Source organism: Gracilinanus agilis, chromosome 3, assembly GCF_016433145.1.
Source record: "Gracilinanus agilis isolate LMUSP501 chromosome 3, AgileGrace, whole genome shotgun sequence".
In the NCBI taxonomy this organism is placed as follows: domain Eukaryota; kingdom Metazoa; phylum Chordata; class Mammalia; order Didelphimorphia; family Didelphidae; genus Gracilinanus; species Gracilinanus agilis.
In genome coordinates, this window is record NC_058132.1 from 374,822,713 (window position 1) to 374,845,360 (window position 22,648).

Sequence of the window (22,648 nt, forward strand, 5' to 3'; positions counted from 1 at the left end):
GTGGTTTCTCAGAAAGATTAAGCTCTCTGTCAAGAAGGCAAAAATTGGTTCATGCTCCATTCACATAAAACCTGAATAACAAGTCTGAAAAACTGAAAGCTTATCCTAGCAATGTTAAAAATAACCAAACTTTTTGCTATTCTCAAAAAGAAAAGGTAAAAGTGTACTGTGATCCAAAATTGCATCCAATAATTGATTAAAAATTCATTTATAGGGTGCAGTTAGGTGGCTCAGTGGATAGAGCCGGACCTAGAGACAAGAGAGGTCCTGGTTCAAATCTGGCTACAGAAACTTCCTAGCTGCGTGACCCTGGGCAAATCACTTAACTCCCATTGCCTATCCCTTACTATTCTTCTGCCTCAGAACCAGTACAATGTATTCGTTCTAAGATGGAAAATAAGGGTTATAAATATATGTAATAGGTGAAACATAAGTAAAATTTAACTTATCAGAATTTTTAATGAAAAACCAAAAAAAAACCAAAAGCAATATTATCCTCTTGCTAGACTACTATCTCTTTTCAAAATATATTAAAAATACAAATCAAGGTTACCATGGTATAAGCAATTTCAAACCTTTCTAAGAATAAAGCTGTTATTCTTCAGCATAATTTACTTTTTTAACCTAATTTTATAAAAACTCAAAGAAAATTATAATTAAAAGAGCTAACATAGCAACCATCAAATCTGATCTGTATCTAACTTTCATCTGCTTTTATTAATCATAATAAATAACACCACACTGAGGGGGAGAAGCAGCAGGCAAGGACGACCCAGGCCTGGGCCCAAGGATCAATCTTTTCTAATCAGGGAGATGCTATAGTATTTTTCACTCTTCCACTTAACTTAGCCACCCCCAAAAAGGAATAGGCAGAGTAACCCATGCCCACAGCCTTTCTTCACCTAACAACAAACCCTATGGAGGCTGTAACCATTTTTGTTCATCTCACTCTACTACTTTAGCTAATGAACCACTCTGTTCTTCTTATCGCACTACTGCTGGCCATGTAGGAGCAAATCATTTCCAACTCCTGCCTCCACTGTCTCATCTCAACTTACTCTATACATCCCACTATATCAAACCCATCCCAGAAAGAATAAACTTCCCTATATCCCAGACCTTTATCTGCTACTTTTTTTCATCCTGTTGGCTTCTTCTACAGTTGTATAAACCCCTAGTCATCCACTCCACTAAGGTATCTATCTTCACTCCCATAACAACTTCTACAATAAAGCTTTCCTGATTGCCTGAATTAATACCCTCTGCCCTGCCTTGCATTTATTTCTATTTATTCTTTAACAATTAAGTTATAGGGGCAGCTGGGTAGCTCAGTGGATTGAGAGCCAGGCCTAGAGACAGGAGGTCCTAGGTTCAAATCTGGCCTCAGACACTTCCCAGCTGTGTGACCCTGGGCAAGTCCCTTGAACCCCATTGCCCACCCCTTACCACTCTTCCACCTAGGAGCCAATACACAGAAGTGAAGGGTTTTAAAAAAAAAAAGGAAAAAAAAACAATTAAGTTATATTTTCTTATATATGTACTTGTTGTCATTTCCCTATTAGAATGTAAGTTCCTTGAGTACCGGAAATGTTGCACAGAGCCTGAAACGCAGTGATTAGATTGCCCAAAGTTGCCTTTTATTAAAAAGATACAGCATAAGCTATAAATTGTATGATTTTAAAGTATATATCTATAGTTTTTATATTTCCAAGATCATACTTAGGGATGCAGCATATATTTGAAGGTGTCCTATATTCTGACTAATGCAGTACATAGTATGATTTACATTTGTCGACTCTAAATTAGAAGATATGAATACTAAATATTAGTAGATTTAAGAGGCAACTCTAAAATAAACAAGCACACAAAATAACCCCAAAGTGGTCATTTCAGGAAGTATGTATAATTAGTATTCAAACGAGAAAAAAAAATCTCAAAGACTAAAATATAGTCAAAAGTAGAGTTCCTAATAATATAAGCATGCCAGTAGTTTACTACTTCCCTATACACAACTCTCTTCCCCTCTCTCTTCCTATCTCCTGTCTCTGTGTCTGTCTGTCTCTCCCCTCCTCCCCTTTTCTTCTTCTCTCCCTCTCCCCATTAGCCAAAATTCTATTTTTTCACTAATATATTTTCTGAGATATTAACTATATCTTAAATAATAAATGGTAGATAAAATAGGAATGCTACGCTTAATTTCATCTGATATTTACTCAGAACCTAAAAAGAATTAGACTAGGCATTACTAATACAGAAGATATTCCATATCTGCTAGGAATTTACATTCTAATAAAGCACAAGGACAGCTTAAACATTTCTTTTTTTATAGAAAAATGTTTTTTAAAGGAAACGGGAAAAAAAAACTAATGTCAGGGGTGTTAAAATCAATTCAAATACTTTTAATGGTTGACCATTTTTCTACCTCTTTTAATCTTAAGAGATTGCCTGGAGATATATTTTACATATTAACATATAATTAAATGAAAGGAACAATTTCTGCCAACTAGGGAAAGTTTCAATGATAGGTGAATGGAAAAAGAAAAAAAGGAATTGTTCAAGAACCAGAAATATGAAGAATGAATGACATCTCCATTAAAGAAATTTGTCTAGAAAAGGATTCTATACAATAAACTCTACCATGTTGTATTTTTAAAAGATAAATTCATAAATAATAGAAACAAAGATGCCAACAAATAGCCATGTGTGAAAAATAGTATTTTTCTGCTCTCCCCTTCTTATCCTGCTCCCCCTTCTATTTATGTCCATTCATTTAAAGGTGAACAGGACTAATTATTTACCTTTTGGCCATTTTCTAAGCTAGTCTTAAAAGCATTTTAAAATAGTGTTCTTTATTTTAGTCCAACTTTTCTAAGAGCCTTTTCTTCACACAATGAATCCTCCCTTCCCTATTTCAAGCATGTTGTAAATATGTCCAGAACTGATTTTCTCTATTAAAAAAAATCTTTCATCAGTCATTATGGATGATTTAAGTTGTCATCCCAATTAGCAGTAACATTTACACTTCTTATATATCTAAATGATTAAGAATGATCAAATGAATCAAAGATGAAAGCCATTTCTAGGATTTCTTGGCATTCTATAAGCAGTTAATTAATTAATTTAATGATAATCTCTTTTGACTTAAGGCTGGCCCTAAAAGCAAATCTCATTTAGTTCTTTCTGGGTAAGTGGAAATTAGTAGGAAGTTAAAAGGAGTAGTTTATGGTCTCTTTTCTTTCTTCCTAGTCACCTTCTCTCTCTGGAGAGAATGTTTCTGATTTAAGGGTTGGAGGTGGGGGGCAGGGGAGCAGGCATTAAAGAGAAACCTATCTAGCCCCACATTAAAGCCCTTAAATGACCTATTCTTGGTACACTCTGGATGCAAAAGAGCAATGGCTATCATAAAAGCTTTTTTCAAGATCCACAGTTTTAGGCAGACAAAATTCTAATTCCTTTACTTCTTCCTTTCTTTGCCTGATCAAAATGCCAACCAATTCTCCAATACCTACAATCTCAAACCAACTATTCCCCTTTGCCCAACCCACTAAGTCTAAGATAAAAGTTATTTTCATGGATGTCTGACCTAACTATAACATGTACTTGATGTTACTTTTCTCGAAAATTCAGAAAAGAATCTTAGGACTTTAAAATTTCTACCTATAATTAAGTTTCTATCCAAGGATTTAAGGAGTCATGGTATCAGTAGAATTTACATTGTTTTAATTAACTGATATGTACTTGTCATTGTACCACTGCCATTATTGGACTTTTTGAAAAAGTAAGATCAGCTCTGCTACTTTGATATTTTTCTAGTTTTTCATAAACCCAAAGCAAAAATGAAGCAAAAAATGTTAGTAGACCTCAAAAAAAGATAAATACCTGTATTTATCTATTGTCTTCTTCATATCCACTTTAACTGTAAGCAATTTCTTCTTCAGGCTGACATTAGAAGATTTCCTATCTGGAGGTCTATGACTCATATCATGCTGGCTACTAGAAGAATCATGCTCTTTTTTCAAATCAATGTCTTTCTTTACTCTTTCCTTCAATTTGTTATTAAAGAGTCTCAAGTCAGTATCATTTTTATAAGGACAGGCCTTCTTATGATATTTTAAAGTATCAATATTCCCTTCTTCAGTCTCTCTCATTCTTCCACTACTACTACTAAAATAACCTAACTCTCGATTTAGAGAACTCTTTGGAGAATTGTATTTTCTGTCTTCTTCCTTGGAGTATTTCTGTGTTCTTCCATTAGAAAAGGACTGTTCCCCATCTGAGTGCTTATAATGTTTGTGTCGATAGCTATAGGTTATCTTTGCTAACGAACTCTCCTCTATGTATTCCCTTTCTGAAAATCGATGGATTTGGGATTCAACACTTCTTTGTCCTTTCTTCTCTTGGTAAGGCAGAAAAGAGTGTTCTGATTTCCATTTAGAATTCCTGGATGGCTCTCTGTTTTCGTATCTTTCCATGTCTTTAGTTCTTTTTGATGTATGTCCATATTCTCTGAAATCACCATCCTCAGGATACCTGTGTTGACATAAAGCAGTTTACACTTGCACTAGAGAGAAGAAAGTGAGAATTTATATGTGTAGGATGTACAGAAAGGCCTTAAAAGCAAAACGCAGAAGTTAGCCTATAATCCTGTGCAGAGAGGCACAAAGTAGTTAAAAGAAAAATATCTTTAAAAAAATATTCTAGTCATCAACATGATTTTTACCTTAAAGATAAATACTTCAGGATTCCCAAAAGCCCATAACAAAATTACAATATTTAAAAATGTTTTAGACAAAAGCCTTTCAAGATGGTTCTCTTCAACTATAATGTAAAAAGCTATTTTTCACTGGAAGCTTTACACTACATTACCCAGGTTTAATGTTTTCCTGTACCTCTTCTGAAAAGTGCTCCTTGTCACAAGTTCTTCAGGACCTCTACGGGGTGACTGAGCATATTTGTCTTCCTGTATCCTCTGGTACCTCAGCTCATCTTCGTGCCACTTTCCTTCAAATTTAAAAGAGTCTGCTGATCTATGAAAATGCTTCATTTCTTTTCCAACTCCAGTAAATCTGGCATCATCAGGCACATATCTTCCTTGTACTTTTTGTGAAGAATAATGCCATTCATGCTCTTTGTAGGATGGTGTATCTGAGTATTTGGAAATATAATGAAATTTTCGACTACTATCTCCCCTTTCTGGTGAATATCCCCGGTGAGGCTTATAACTGTAAGTATCTTCTAAAGAATTCCTCCTTACACTTGGGGAAGGTGATCTGTGTTCATAAATTCTATGATGTACATTTCCATGGGAGGAGATTCTTGAATCATTTTGTTCATATTTCTCACTGTCCATTCTCCAAGGCATGGTCCTTTTGGGATCCTTCCTGAACCCCTTGTATTCATAGTCATGATTGCCATGGGGATATCTCTGCCTATAGTGTTCAGTATTCCTAAATTCTGGTGATAAAGACCTGTATTTAAAAACAAAACAGAGAAGGTGATTCCATTTTAAGACAATTAATTGAAGACTGTCAAAGTAAGAATGTAAAATTACTTGATTATACTCCCAATTGTCCTATAAATAATTTCATGTTTCCCCAGGTCTCTAAAAATATACATATAGATACAAGCACCTTTTTTCAGTGGTGATTATGTCAGAATTTTAGGTAAGCAAACACTGAGCATTCAGATATAACCTACATAAGGCCACTCTTCTAGGTAGACCAGTATAGTCAAAAAGACAGGTGAGTGGTTTTTTTTTGTTGTTTTTATTTGATTTTTCTAAAAAGCCTTTCTATATTAAGATAAAGCCCTGCAATGAATTCTCTCACTGCATTTCCTTTTTCCTGAAGTTTTATTGACACCATACCTCAAAAAACTCTATTTTGATGTGTTTTATTTTTAAATACCAATATGTGAGCATTCTCCTTCTTCAACTGAAACTCCTCATGCCAAAGTGTTGATTGAGTAAGCTATCTGAAAATGTTAGGATCAAGTGGGAAGGGAATTGATTTTTAAAACATTCAAGGTGGCATGATTTTACTCAATGAGATGGGCATATTCATAGGAACTACTTCAAAAGAAGTGCCCTTAAATGTCTATGGTCACAGTATGAAAAAAGTTGAATAAGAGAAGGCATAACTATATCAATCAATATGAAGAAGGGATTCTTGCATTGCATTGGAGATTAACAGGATCATTTCTCAGAAGACTTATTTGGAAAACTTCAGCAAAGATGGACCCATTTGTATTTTTTTTTTGGACATGGCCAATACAGAAATAATATGTTATACAATAGTACAAATACAATAATACAAAAATAAAATACAGAAAATACTTGTTTTTCTTGATTTTGCATATTTGTTACAGGGGCTTTTTCTTCCTTCTCCCTGCTCCTTGCCATACTGGGGATAGGAGAGAATTTTTCTTAATAAACTAATTTTTAAAAATTATTGATCTTTAGTGAGCACTACAAATTTAAAAGGCAGCAGGGCATGATGGAAAAAATTCTGGGTTCATGTTTCAGCTTTCCTACCTATACTAGTAGTGATTTTTAGAAAGTCACTTTATCCCTCTGTGTCTGATTCTTCATTTATAGAGTGACGGTGTTGGACAAAGTGATGGTTAAAGTATTTTCTAGTTCTAACACTATTATGCATCTTTTTTCTTATTGGTGTTTCTCCCCACAACAAAAAACTGGTCCTAAATGTAAAAACAGTAACTGTTTTAACTGGTATCTGCAGTTTCTACCTTTCTTATACAAAAAAAGGTGACTAAATATTTTGATCAAAACCCTTAGCCTCTGTCCTTTTGATCCTTCCACATCACTTAACTATAAAAAGGATTCTTATTAAAATGCAGAAATCTGTATACATTTCTATTTCTCCACACATAACCCACAGTAATGGTACCCTCTTAACCTAGTTATGAAATCTCTCTATTATATTGATATAACAGGGATCCATTAATTTCAGTATTTTGGTGATCTTAAAGTACAGGCTATTCCTTCTCTTTCAATAAACTCCATCCCAATCATCTCCAGAATCAAATATAAAATCATTTTTCAGTTTTTAAGACCTTTATGGTCACCAACTAATACTCTTATTATTTATCTTGTATCTATATAGTTGTTTGTATGTTATTTCCCTCATTAAAAAGGAGCTAGTCCCTCAGAGGAAGAAATAAAAGCTGTCTAAAAGAGTGACTTGTCCAAGTTCACACAGGTGGTAAAGATAAAAAAGCTAGAATTTTAACCCAGGTGTCTGATTCTGTGTAAATAGTATTAGCTCGATCCCATTAATAGTCAAAAATCTACTCAACCCAGGCGTGCTAATGATGTCACTCCCACCTCCCTTAGTGGGGAGGGGAGACGAGTTACCCACACGTGACAATAAGTAACAAATCAAGAATAAGGGACTGCCCTTTGGGCAGTCCAAATCAATGTAGAAACTGCCATTTGTCCATTTGAATTAGAGGTGGACCACAGGAAGTGATGAAAGACACATTCTCTTTAAGTAAGTTAGTGAACTTCCTGTGAGGAGAGTTGTCGTCTGGAACTAGAGGAAGAAGCATCTCCTGAGACCACAGTCAGCTTATGCTCTGTATTGTCACGTGGGTAAGTTAGGCTGGCTTCCTTGGCCTAGCTGGGCCAATTCTAAACTCTGCCTATCCGGCTGTTGGGCCTTGCGGCTTACAGCTTCATTTATTTAGACTTCTAACCTCCCTCTTCTCTTTATCCCTACTCACCTTCCTGATTGTAAATAAACTCCTCAACCCGATGCTGACTTGGGTCTGATTTAATTACGGAATCAACCTGAATTGTTGATTCCTGGCGGCCACATAATTTTAATATATAGCTAATAACTAAATTTTAATTCTTACAATTTCAAATAGAATGCCCTTTCAAATTTCTCATCTCAAGCTTCCCAGTCAGTTGGATTTAGTTTTTTAAAAGAAAGAAATGTTCCAGAATTTTAAACTCAGCAAAATAACCAATATACATCATATATTGTTCTCTCTTTTCCCCTACTGTTTTCATAGCAGTTTTCACTTACTAATTCAACACCTAAAACTATCACACCTAAATTTCATCTCTGATAGGCCAGAAATGATTTCTAAACAGATAACTTAGTAGTATTATCAAATTCCATTATAATAGTCTGAACATTCAATTCATACAGGATTTTGCCAGTACTAGCCTATTTAAGTTATAATGCATCACAACTAACTAAACTAACCCTGAATTTCAAAAAGAAGGAAATATTTACCTCTGTTTCCACCTAGGTGATCTGGACCGTGATCTTGCCATCTTTTGACATGTATACCACGATCCACTTTTTAAACTGAAAAAAAAAAAAATTTTATCATTAAGATCCACAAACAACAATGGATTATATTTGTTAAAACAAGATAGCTGCCTATAACCACTTAACAAGTACAGGTGGAAAGGTCATCAGTCTAAAGCCTTTGTAAAAAATATCAGGAAATGAGGTCTCCAGATAAATGACTTCCCCAAGGACATACAGGTATTAAGTCTTCAGAATCACAAAATTTCAAAGTTAAAAGATGTTCAAGCCCAAAGGTTCTTAACCAGGGATTGTATGCTTTAAAAAAAAATTGTGGCAACTATATTTTACCATCAATGACTTCTTTGTAATCCTATGTATATTTCATTATTTTGTTTATACATTTAAAAATATTATTTAGGTCAGTACAAATCTGGCCTAAGATACTTCCTAGCTATGTGGCCCTGGGCAAGTCACTTAACCCTCCAACCCCCAACTGCATTATTGCTCTTCTGCCTTGAAACTATTACACCATATTGATCCTAATATGGAAGTTAAGGATTTAAAAAACCTGCATTTCTGTATATGATTTTATCAAGGAGAAACAAAAATGACACCAAACCGAGTATAAAGGAAGCTTGCTCTTGTATATGTGCACATGTCAAACATTTACCAGCTACTGCAGTTCATCATATGTTATCTTGCAAAACTACAATCATTCTTATGCCTACTTCCACAAAAAAAAAAATAAAAAACAAACAAAAAAAACCAACAAAACAAAAAAAACAACAGATCTTTTTCAAGGTAAAGTGCCATATTAAATATCTTTTGGTGTGGTAGGAGCTATGGACAGATAAAGGTTAGCCCACAAACCCAAGCAGTCCATCCAATCCCACATTCTGCCCCAAGCTCTCCCTCTTCTCAGTTGTTGCCCACCAAGGCTTGGCCCTCTTACTCAAAGCAATTGGATTTTGCCAGGTCAAAACTAAGGAGAGGGCTAACAAGCAGGAGCCCTAGGTTGAAGACACTGTCCCTATTTAATGTAGAATTTGTGTCTTTTAAAAATAATTTAATATTTATAAAACCGTACTACTGTTTTTATAAACTTCCTATCTTTTTAAAAATGTGTCATTGTCATAAGTATTTTTAGTGTTATACTCCTAACTCCATTTTTCTCATAAGCCCATTGGTTTTACTGAGTAATTTTGTAGTGTAGTGATTTTTAGGAGTGCATATAGTGCAAAAATTTACTGAGTAATTTTGTAGTGTAGTGATTTTTAGGATTGCATATAGTGCAATACAGTGGAAATGCCTGGACTAAATCAAGCAGCAGCTAAACAGCTCTGATACTATGAACATACAGGGTCACAGAATTCACCCCATAATAGGAAACCTCAGCAGAAAAATGAGGGCAGAGTCTATACTTCTGTCTCTCTCAATCTACAGAGCTTTCCACCTGGCTAATAGTGGCCAAACAGCAGTCTACTAGAGTTCCAACAAGAGACAAGCCCAGACTTGTGTTGCTAAAACACACATGCAAGTCAGAAACTTAACAAAGCTGACTTCTGAAACAGACTGTTTTTGAAGCATTGAAATATTTTAAATTTCTTAGTCTGACTTGGAAAAAACTGAAGAAGGACCCAAAAGGTCACATAATAAGATCAAGCACAGCTCAGATACTGCCTTTTAAAGTGATCAACTGATCTTAACACAAAATCCAAAATCAGGAAAGAAGGTTGGAAGAATAAGTAAAAAAAAAAAAATACCATAAAGAGCTAGTATGGGGAAAAAGATGTTTCAAAAACAAAGCTAGGAGAAGAAAAAGCTTCTACAAAAGCATCTATAAGCAAAGCTTCAAAGAAAAACTAACTTGGATACAAACTGAAACACAATTCACAGAAGAGAGGAAGAGTATAAAAAAAAACTAAAAAAGATTTATAAATGAGTTAGAGGAAAGAACTGAAAAAGAAATGAGAGCTATGTAAGAAAGAAATGGCAAGAGAACTAAGAGATTAGCATAAGAGAAACAAAGTCTTATTTAAGAGATTTCGTGAAAATTAGAATGGACCAAATAGAAGGTTAATGCACTCCATGAAACAAGAAATATTTAAACAAAGTTAAAAGAATGTAAAAATATGATATCTTCACATCAAAAACACATGACTTGGAAATCAAGAGGGAATTTAAGAATAAATCATAGAAATCATAAGACTACCTGAAAGCCATGACCAAAATAAGAGTGTAGACACATTTCAAGAAACCATAAAACTACAAAAGAACCCAATGATCACCTCCAGAAAGAGACCCCAAAATAAAAACTCTCAGATATAGTATATTCAAACTCCAGACACAAAGGTTCAGATTTAGCAACCACCACTACAAGCAAGCAAAGGAAAACATTCCCAGAGGGCAAAAGATATAATATCTTTCAACAAAGAAAAACTTACCTAACAAAACTGAGTAAAACCCTATGAAGGAAGAGAAAAAAAGAATCTTTAGTGAAATAGACAACTTTCAAGCATTTCTGATGAAAAGAACAGAGCTGAACAGAAATTATAAAATATAAACACAGAAGCAACATAAAAAAAAAGTAACTATGAGCAGGCTATCATATGGGACTAAACAAGGATTAACTATTTACATTTTATTAGGAGAGAAGATATATGTTTATCAGAACCCTATCATTATCAAGGGTCAGAGAATGAGACAAAAGCCAAGAGATTAAAAAAAAAAAACATTTTCATGATCTTAAAATAATAATATCTGACATTTAAAAATAGCTTGTGCCAGACACTATGTTCAGTACTTTACAATGACTATTTCCATTAATCCTTCAATGATGCTGGGAAATAGGTGCTTTATTATCTCCATTTTATAGATGACAAAACTGAGGTAAACAAAGTTAAGTAACTTGCTTTAGATCATACAGATAATAAGTATTTGAGGTTGGTTCTGAACTCTAAACTCTGAACTCCAAGCCTAGGAGTCTATCAAACTGTGCCAAGGAGAAAAGAATAGGAGGGGAAAATAGGATATAGAGAAAAGAAGAAGAGGAAATTTCCATAAAACTAGAGTGAACAAGTAGACACTTGAACCTCACTTTCATCTGAAAAGAGGGAAGAATGCATACACAGACACAGGCACAATTTTATACAGAAATTCATTCAATGCGGAGAGAAGAAGAGGATAAGAGGTAGGGCAGGAAGAGTAGATGAAGGAAAGGATTAGTCCTATATAAAATAAACCATTACCAAGAAAGAAAGAAAAGAGAAGCAGGGAATAGCATCCAATTTCAAGGATGGATTTCTAAACACACTCCTCTCTCACAATCCTCTTCTTCATGAGGTTAGTAGTGAAGGGGTAATATGGAAGAAGTTAATAACTAATCAATGACCAATTATTCCAGAGGATTCATGATAGAGCATGTTACCTCCTAAAAAAGATGATGGATTCAAAGAACAGACAATTTTTTAACACAGTTAATTATATTTTCCTTAATGAAGAGGATGAAGTAGGAGAGAAGATATGTGAAATTTGAAAAAGACAAAAGGAAAAAATGTCCATCAGCCAAATGGATTAGGTACACAATATAGAGAAGTACTTGAATAAAAAGTAGCCAATTGTTCAAAAAATAAAATAGAAGAACTCCAAGTACTTACTATCTATCTGAAAAAAACTTCTGGGAAAATTATTAGTAATTTGGCAGAAATTAGGTTCAGACCTAATTTACACCCTACAACTTATACCATAATATATCCTAAATGAATATATGACCCATTATTATTATATATTATATTATATATTATTATTCTATTGTATATTATTATTCTATATTAAAGATCATGCTATTAAAAACTTAGAAATTAAGTAAATCATATACTTCTTACATCTATGGGTAGATATATTCTTATTTTCTTTAAACCCTTACCTTCCATCTTAGAATCAATACTATGTATCTGCTCCAAGGCAGAAGAGCAGTAAGGGCTAGGCAATGGGGGTAGGGGGTCAAGTGACTTGCCCAAGGTCATACAGCTGGGAAGTGTCTGAGGCCACATTTGAACCTAGGGCCTCCCGTCTCTATGCCTGGCTCTCAATCCACTGAGCCACCCAGCTGCCCCCAGGTAGATGTATTCTTAACTAAATAAAAAATGGGGCAATTAAAAAAGAGAAACTGACAACTTTGATTACATGAAAATGAAAAATATGTGCACATAAAAAATTAATGCACCTAGAAAAAGGGAATCATTCATATGGGGAAAAATCTTGGTATCAAACACCTCTGATACAGACTTGGTATCAAAGGTAGATATAGATAAGATAGAGATAGATGGATATAGATAGATATAAATAGATATATACGCACATACATATGACCAATAGCCATTTTTCAATAGGTAAGGATGTGAAAAAAGTCTCAAAAAAAACTGCAAAATATTAACATCCATATAAAAGAATGTTCCAAATCACTAATAAGAGAAATACAAATTAAAACATCCCTAAGGTTACACTCAAGCCCTATAAATTGGCAAAGATAACAAAAGATGTGAATAGTTAAGGCAAATGAAGATAGGCATATTGATGCATCATTGGTGAAGTTATCATTGCAACCATTTTGGAAAGCAATTTCAAATTATGCAAATAAAATGACAAAGCATCTATAATCAAGAGAATGTATAAATGGTCTTATGCTCCAATGAAGCTATAAAAAGAAAGTGTTTATAATATACCACAATATTTATACCAGCACTTTTTGTGACAGCAAAGAAACAAAGTACAAGCCCATAGATTGGGGAATGACTAAACAAATTGTGGTACATAAATGTAATGGAATATTACTGTATAGTAATGTATTTGATCAACATAGAGGAACACAGAAAGATCTACATGAACAGACTGATAAAAAGCCATGAAAACAATATACATAATAAATACCACAATGTAAATGGAAAGAACAACTCTACACCAAAAATCAAAAGTGAATGCAACAAAACTATAAAGATCAAGCATGACTTGCATAAAGAGATATGAGAAGATATATACAACACATGGATGTTTGAGGACATCAGCTATTAAACACATTGCATATTTTTGGACTTTTTCAATGTATCCATCAATTGCATTTTCCCCACTCCCCTCAATTTGTTATTATATTAAATATTTAATTTATTTGTTATAAGGCATAAGGTTCTCTGGGAGGAGAAAGAGAAAAGATGAGGGGATAACATTTTAAGCCTTAAGACATCAATAAAAAAAAATTTTTTTAATTGATGTTTTATGTCACATTTTACAAATGAGCAAAAATGAGAACCTTCAATGTTGGAAGAAAGGGTTGTAAGAAGACAGACATGCTGTTTCATTGTTGGTGGAGCTGTTAAGTGAGCTAATGATTCTGGATAGGCAATGAAATTAAGCAAAATACCAGGAAAGAATGGTCAAAGAATATGAATAGGTAGTTTTCAAAGGAAGAAATGCAACACATCAACAACCATATGAGAAATTGTTTAAAAGTATTAATTAGAGAAATATATGAAAAGCAGAGTTTCTGCTTTACACCTTGACAAAAAAATGGAAAATAACCATTTTTAGAGGGTTTATCAATTTCTAGAAATCAATCTGGAGTCACCTTTCAGAAGTGAATTTCTCTCTCTCTCCAGTGTTGCCTTTTTTTTTTTTTTAAATGTCATCTCTCTGTGACCTGGAGGTCAAATACCACTGAGTAAATTCAGGTATAGACAAGCTTCAGAAAAATAAGTTAAAGAACAGAGACAAGAAACAATGGTTCCATAGGCAGTGCCCCCAGGTCAGCCCAGGCAAATCAGAAACTATGATTGGTTCCTCAGATGTGATATATGAGAGTTAGTGAGTAGAGAAAAAAGCTTATAAGTTCAGACCAGGAGCAAGTCTGGGTCTTTGGCGTCTGTGTAAGAAGCAGATTGGACATTTGGTGGAGACTAGGAGGCCCACAATGGCGGCAATAGATTAGAAAGGTTAAGTACCTCTCTACAGCTCTCCTACTTTTTTCTCTCTTTATTACTACTATTACTTTTGATTTAATAAAGTTCTTAAGCTACAACCAGACTCATAATTTTAAACAGACTCAGAAGTCACTAACTCTACATATGCTTGGAGCGGAAGGGAGAAGAGAAAAGGCCCTTTTTCAGCTCTAAATCTATGATTATATGAACAGATGCAGAGGAAATAAGCAGAACTTGGAATAATATTTTGCCCAATTATTACAAGGGTGAATGAAAACATCAAAATTAAAATGAACTTTCGAGTAACCAATTACTATCTTAGAGGAGAGATAATGAAATATTCCTTCTTAGGCCAGAATAGCAGGGACAACACTACCATGGTAGATGACTATATATATATATATTCATTGTAGAGGGTATTTTTCCTAGTGTGTAGGAAATAAGGAGTTATCTTTTTTTTTCCAGAAATAGCCATGATAGAAATACAAAAGGCATCAATGAAATGTGCCTGTTAAAAAGAGTAAGGCTATTTTTCTTCATTCTTTTGCACCAAAGGCCTAGCAAAAACATGCCAAATAACAATTTAAAAAACTTTATAGCAATCCAAAAATCTAATGGTCAGCTTAATAAAATACTGAGTTCTCAGTCACTGGAATTATTCAGAGACTGGATGATCACGTATTAGAAATATCACAGAAAAGATTAATTACTTCTAGAAGGTCCTTTTCCACATCTGCAATTCTATCATTCTGACTGGAAAAAATACAATCTTACTAAGGTTTCATGTAAGTGTGCTATTTTTCTACTGGCACATAAGAAAAAAAAATGATTCATTTCTAAAGCACAATTAGAATTGTTTTAGAATTTTTTTTAATCAGTGGGGCAATTGAATTATTCAAGACTTGATACATACATCCTTGATTTTTTGCATATCCTTTAAGTAGTTAAATATATTCATAAGTAATAAAATAGGCATTTTTTTTAAACCCTTGTACTTCGGTGTATTGTCTCATAGGTGGAAGAGTGGTAAGGGTGGGCAATGGGGGTCAAGTGACTTGCCCAGGGTAACACAGCTGGGAAGTGTCTGAGGCCGGGTTTGAACCTAGGACCTCCTGTCTCTAGGCCTGACTCTCACTCCATTGAGCTACCCAGCTGCCCCCTAAAATAGGCATTTTTAGACTATTCATAAGAGATTAAAATACTTCCTAGCCGTGTGACCGTGGGCAAGTCACTTAACCCCCATTGCCTAGCCCTAACTGCTCTTCTGCCTTGGAATCAATACATTTTATTAATTCTAAGACATATGGTAAAGATTAATAATAATAATATATTGTGTTGTAATACCTTTTCCTTCATAAGTAATCATATTTCTATAAAAATCCCTACAGAGAAGAATTTTCCTCTCATGGAACATCCTGAGCAGAAGAGTTTGGTATCTTAAGAGAAAAATCTGCTGAAGCATTCAGTAATGGAGGAAGTACAGGGAATATCTCAGAAGCAGAGAAGGCAGACAAAGGGCCATCTTAAAAAAACGGAGTTTGGATTATTCACCCAAAGTTAACTGGAAGAGATACTTTGGGGGCTCATTTATACTTCCTGATTTACAATGACTTTGCCCAAACTATCCAAAAGCTAACCTTAAATCATAGGGCCACCTTATGTTCACAGATTTGTGTTTATTGCTCCATGGGCTATTCTGCAGAGCCTGACATACACTGACAACTTTTCAAAATGTTAGATCATTCCATAGATTTTAAAAGGCTTCCTACTCCTAGTGAGACACATTTTCAGACTCAGCCAATATGGGAAGTTTGTTTTACTTGACTTCAAATGTTTGTTAGGAGTCTGTTTTCAATGACAGGAGATAGTGATGGCATAGCCCTCCTCCTCAGCTCCCCCATCCCACCTCAAACCCCAAGAAAAGAGATGGAAGGAAAGAAATATTGAAGCAATTTTTGATGAACAAAAGGAAGATCAGAAGGAATCAGGCAGGTAGGACAGGTATGAAAGTTATGTGTTGAATATATGTACTTAAAAAGAAACCATTTAAGTATTTGTGAAGTAAAGCAAGATGTTCAGAAGAGGTTTGCAATTTCACATAATTCTATTTTTTTAAATATAGAAATGCTCATTTGTTTGGTATTTAAGTCCAAAATAAAAACTAAAATTAAATCTTCCTGTTCCCTCTAGCCCAACTTCCAGAAACTTAATAAGTGTTATTGTCTCTTCTGGTTCAAAGGACCCTAAAGTAATTGAATGAACATACACATCAAACTTTTTCAAACTTGTTTTATAGAATTTCTTTCTATTTTGATTCATAATGGAATTTATCATCATTACTTGATAGTAATTTTTCTCATAAGATCTTGAAATAATAAAGTAAAGAAGAGCTATGAGTACATCAGACTGTTGTTACTGCTTTTCCAGGCAAAAAAAGAAAAACAAATCCCTACACCCTTCTCACACCTAGAAATGAACAACACTTGAGCATATTTAGCACTCGGCATCTATTATAACGGTGAGAATATATTCTTTTAAAAAACATTTCTTTAAATATAGTAATAAAATAAAAACAAAAGACCAATACTTCTTAGTAAGAAGAAAGCCAGAGAGAAAAAGATCTGCTGGAAACCTAAGGGTTCCAAGTCTGAAAAGGATACAAGCAAAAACTAACCTAGGAGGCATTGTAGAATAGTTCTAACATCAGATCTGACCTGTCCCCACTAGAAGATATCTTCCTTTAGAATCACACTGGCATTTCCTGAATATACAATGATATAGGGTCTTAGGAGTTCAGACCTGAGGGACGTTCTTCTGAAAAATAAAAAGGGTTAAGATGATAATTTTGTGAAGAAATCCTTGTATGTGAAATTTTTTATCATACATAACAACGGAATAAAACAGAGACTCTTAAGAAGTTTGAGGAATAATTTTTATTTCACTTAAAGAGGATTTATATTCTACTTAAATTTACCTAGGCCAATATTAAAATTAGTTGGCATTCACCGAACACTTGCTGATTTAGAAACAGAGTGAAGGTAATGGCTAAAGGACATGATTTAAGAATGAAGGGAAAAAAGACTGACAAAAAAAGGAACCACTTTATAAAAATAGTTACAATCCGTATGGAGCATGCAAACCAATGAGGAAACAAAGGTGGAGGAATAAAATCAACTTAGAAATGTATGGCTCCATATTTTATTATAATGGTTTTAAGGCAGCTTGGTTCCTCTATTTCCTATAACAAAACTAAGCTTGCCATCTTTCAAACATGAATGATGACATCTATTGTCTAATGGCCTAGAAAAACAGTATTGGACTATGGTACCTATCCATAGTTGGAGGTTGGCAGCTTAAATGTGAAAGACAAAGAAACATCAGAATCCTAGTAAAGGTAGTGTTTAGTGAGTAGAATAAGAATAAAAATCAATTTAAAAATACAATCTAATTTATTGAACTCGGTTGTTCACAAGCCAGTCATGTTTATATTAGCAAGCAATTGTCATTTAAATTTATTCATGTATTGTACCCAGCATAACATAAGTAATTTTGTAAGTAAAAATGTTTTATATTTTAATAATATCAATGAAATATGTATTCCATTGAATATAACTTTTCTGTCCAGCTGAAGAAAAATATTAGGGAAAAGGATAAAACATTCATAAAAAGTTAATCCCCAAAATACTGCACTTTACTTTGTGTTAAATTTTTACTTCAAAATTTTTAATGTTTGTTTTAAAGAAATAAACTCTTTAAACATTTTAAATTATTAAAGCATTAAAAATTTTATTACATGTATCCCTTCCATATCATGACTTTCCTCATCACAGTATCACTATGTTGTGGTTTACCATAAGAAATTAAATGGGAATTTAAGGGGAGTTTTGTGGAAGCCACAGATAAAGAAAAAATTTAGAAATTCAGAAATGCACAAAATATATGTATGGTATTATATAATATTAACATATTTTATCTTTTAATACAATAAATATACATAATTTCTTTTACTGTAAACACCTTACAAAAGAAAAAATTCAGACTTCTTTTGTGGTATGAAAGAAGGGCCAAAAAATTTTATACAAATTTACCAGATCAAGAGGGTATCGTACCCTAATACCCACAATGTGGAAGGGATATGTATATCGTCAGTCTCTATCCTATCTTATGAGGATAATGACAGAACAAAACATTATGATACCTTCTCACAGATCTTTCATGTGTTTGATGTCCACTTGATTTACTATAGTAGTCGGAATGTATAGAACATTTTCCCTGTAGGTTTGTGGTGTGGTTACCATGACAACTCACCAAATTCTATACCCCCCACTCACCATGATCACAAGAAATGAAGACAAATGGCTACAGTACTTAAATGGTATTTTTTTAACAAGGTGCTCATATGGGTTACATAAGTAGAACAGAAGTAAGATTATATTTTAGAACTGGATCTGAAAGGAGCTATAGGAAAACAAACACAGGGTGCTAAAGAAAAAGAACTTTTTAAAAACCTCTAAAAGCTGGATGAAAGCTTCATTTACCTTAAGACTTTCAACCATATTCTCCCCCCTAGATCTGAAGGAAAAACAAAGAATCCCCTGGAGAGGCATGTTTCCTATTTGTCACTTGTGTCCTGGAAAAACGACATTATCCAACCCCGGAAATATCACTTGTCTATTTGCATGAATAGTAAAGCTAAGAAATGCTATGTACAGTAAGAGCTCTTTATCTCCATTATGGCAGAAAGAGAACTTCCCCCATACTAGAAAAGTAGTTGCACAATAACTGCATATGGGGGAGGCAAGATGAAGAAGTAAAGTCAGGGCCTCAGGTGAGCTCTACATATTCCCTTCCAAATAACCTTAAAATAAAGTCTTGAAATGAATTATGGAATGGCAAAACCAACAAAAAGACATAGCAAAAATCTTTTTGCCCAAGACAACTTAGGTCAGCAGGAAAGGTCTACCTCACTGGAGGGTGAGTGAAGTGCAGTCCAGTGCAGGCTGTTCCCAGCAAGCCAGGAGTATGCCTTAGAGCAGTGGTTCCCAAACTTTTTTGGCCTACCGCCCCCTTTCCAGAAAAAAATATTACTTAGCACCCCCTGGAAATTATGAAACTATTTACTGAACTCAGAATAGAACGTAATACAAAAAAAAGTGTGGCCATCACTGCACTCCCTGGGTTGTTGCAGCACCCACCAGGGGGCGGTAGCGCCCACTTTGGGAATCACTGCCTTAGTGGAAACCAAATTGGTGGCAAGAGCTCTCTATAGTTAGGAAAATCACTGGACAACTGGTCCCAAGGAGATTATAAGGGGATCCTTTGCTGGCACTGGGTACAGAATTCTCAGTTGCACTACCCCTACATAATTCCAGGTGATAATCCCAGGCCAAGGAAAAACACTAGAAGGGGCAGAGAACTTGAGCGGTTTCAAGGCAGAAAAAGGGTTCTTGTGGTCACTCACAGACCTAAGCACAAGCCAGGAGACCAGGGACCACCTAAGGAAGAAGTGAAAACTTACAGAAGCCCAGAAATAGCTCTGAAAGCAACTTCACAAAAAAAAAAAACAAAACCCTATAGTGTCAAAACAGCATCCCTCTCTAACCCTTAAGCAGAGCCCAACTCTAATAGTGAAAAGTCAAAGAATGGGCAGAACAAAAATGAGCAAACAACAAAAAAAGAACCTGACCATAGAATATTACTATGGTGACAGGAAAGATTAAAACACAAACTCAAAAGACCATGTCAAAACAGCTGTATTCAAGCTGCAAAAGAAACCATAAATTGGTCTTCAGCCCAAAAAACAATTGCTGGAAGAACTTAAAAAGGATTTTAAAAATCAACGAAGAGAAGTAGAGGAAAAATTGGGAGAAGAAATGTGCTGTAAAAAAAATCATGAAAAGACTCAACAACGGGTAAAGGAGATAACAAAAATTACTGAAGAAAATAACACCTTAAAAAACAGAATGAGTCAAATGGTAAAAGAAACTCAAAAATTCATGGAAGAGAATTACTTAAAAAGCAGAATTGGCCAAATAGAAAAAGATATACACTAATTCACTGAAGAAAGGAACTTCTTAAAATATATATATATATAATTGACCAAATGGAAATGGAGGTATAAAAGCCACTAAAGAAGATTCCTTAAAAATTAGAATTTGGGCAAGGGAAAGCTAATGAATGCACTGGGAGAAGGGGGAAAGGGAGAGGTAGAATAGGGCAAATTACTTCACATAAAAGAGGCATGAAAGACCTTTTACAATGGATTAAGGTGGGGAGAAAGTGTTGAAATCTTACTGTCATTAGAATTGGATCAAAGAGGGAGTAACATACTCAGGGATAGAAACCTATCTTGCCATTTAAGAAATCAGGAGGAAAAAGGGATAAGAGAACTGAGAGTTGTGTGACAAAAGGGTAGACTGAGGGAAATAATAGTCAGAAGCCAAACACTTAAGGGTAGACAGAGTGAAAGGAAAAAGGGTGTAAGATAAACAAGGGAAAATGGAATGGAGGGAAATACACAGCTATTAATGACAACTGTGAAAAAAAATTTTAAGTTAGTTTCTCTCATAAAGGCCTTATTTCTCAAATATAGAGAATTGGGCCAAATGTGTAAAAAATGCAAGTCATTCCCCAAATGATAAATGGTCAAAGGATATGAATAGACTGTTTTCAGAAGAAATCAAAGTTATGTGAAAAAATGCACATTGACTATTGATTAGAAAAATGCATATTAAAACAACTCTGAACTACCATCTCACATCTATCAGATTGGCTAATATGACGGAAAAGGAAAATGACAAACACTAGAAGGGATGTGGGAAAATCGGGACAATGCAGCACTCTTTTTTCATTTCTTTTTTTTTTTTTTTTTTAAACCCTTAACTTCTGTGTATTGGCTGCTAGGTGGAAGAGTGGTAAGGGTGGGCAATGGGGGGGTCAAGTGACTTGCCCAGGGTCACACAGCTGGGAACTGTCTGAGGCCGGATTTGAACCTAAGACCTCCCGTCTCTAGGCCTGACTCTCAATCCACTGAGCTACCCAGCTGCCCCCTACTGCAGCACTCTTGGTAGAGTTTTGAACTGATTCAACCATTCTGGAAAATAATTTGGGATGATGCCCAAAAGGGCTGTAAAACTGCATATCCTTTGATCCTGCAATTCCACTACTAAAAGTCTATATTCCAAAAAGATTTTTTAAAAAAAGGAAAAGGACCTATGCTTACAAAAATGTTGGTAGGAATTCTTTTTGTGGGGACAAAGAATTAGAAATTGAGAGTACACTCATCAAATGGGGAATGGATGAACCAGTTGTGATATATGATTTTGATAGAATACTACTGAACTATAAGAAATGACAAGTAGGATGATTTCAGAAAAACCTGGAAAAGGACTTAAATAAACTGATACAAACTGAGGTGAGCACAATCAGACTACTGTATACAGTAACAACAATATTTTAAAGATGAATAACAATAAATGACTTGGCCATTCTCAGCAATACAATGATCCTCCCATCTCTAGGCCTGGTTCTCAATGCCCCCCTAAACATTTTTTTTTAAGGTAGACACTAGTGGCTGAGGGGAAAGTAGGTTGGGATAAAAAATCAGGAATTCCTAGGACTAAAACAAAGAGGATACCCTGGGTACTGGTACCTCTAGGTTTTTATTATTAAAGAGCTCATCATGCCCACAGAGATAGCAACAAAAGAATGTAAAAGTACAGCAGGTCACTGACTTTAACTATTCCCTTCCTCTAGGGACTCTAGAGGTCACACCCCAAGGAGGTAACATGATACACTGGAAAGAACATTTCAACTGAAAAGGCTCAAATTCTGATATTGGTTTTGCCATTTATTCACTTTGTGTAATCTTGGAAAACATTTTCTTCATTTTTAAATGAGGGGGTTGCAAAATGATATATACTGGAACATCCTGGAATATCACTTTGCCATTAAAAACAATGAATGTGAATAATATGAATGTGAATAATACAAGTATGAGAAGTCTTATGATCTGATGCACGATGAAGCTGAATCAAAAAATATACATGACTATCACATAAGGGCAAAGAAGATATCAATAATAAAAAAACAACTGATTATAATGCTCAAACTTCCTTCTTAGAGAAGAGAAAAAAATGTGCCTCCTCCCTTCTTTGCAGAAGTGGGAGACCTGGGTGTGGAATAATGAATACACTGTCAGACTTTAATGATGTGTAGCTTTTACATAGTTGCCTTTTTTCTCACTTTTTAAAAATTCTGTTAACCTCCATGGCTCTCTAGGGAGGTATTTGGGAGGGATATATTTGGAATCAAAGATGATATAAAAACAAAAGCTATCAATAAAAAATTTAAAGAGTAGATTGAATTAGATGACTGAATCCTCTTTAGTTC

The 22,648-nt window shown here is 34.5% G+C and overlaps 1 protein-coding gene across 1 annotated transcript in view; it reads right to left on the bottom strand.

Moving 5' to 3' along the window:
• Positions 1–22,648, bottom strand: part of BCLAF3 (BCLAF1 and THRAP3 family member 3) — an 83,698-nt gene that overhangs the window by 54,858 nt on the left and 6,192 nt on the right. Inside the window, exons 3-5 of the mRNA XM_044670135.1 lie at positions 8,265–8,339; positions 4,890–5,468; positions 3,861–4,530 (exon numbers count right to left, since the gene is read on the bottom strand). Coding sequence (XP_044526070.1) covers positions 3,861–4,530; positions 4,890–5,468; positions 8,265–8,339 — 1,324 coding nt within the window. The remainder of the gene's footprint in view (positions 1–3,860; positions 4,531–4,889; positions 5,469–8,264; positions 8,340–22,648) is intronic.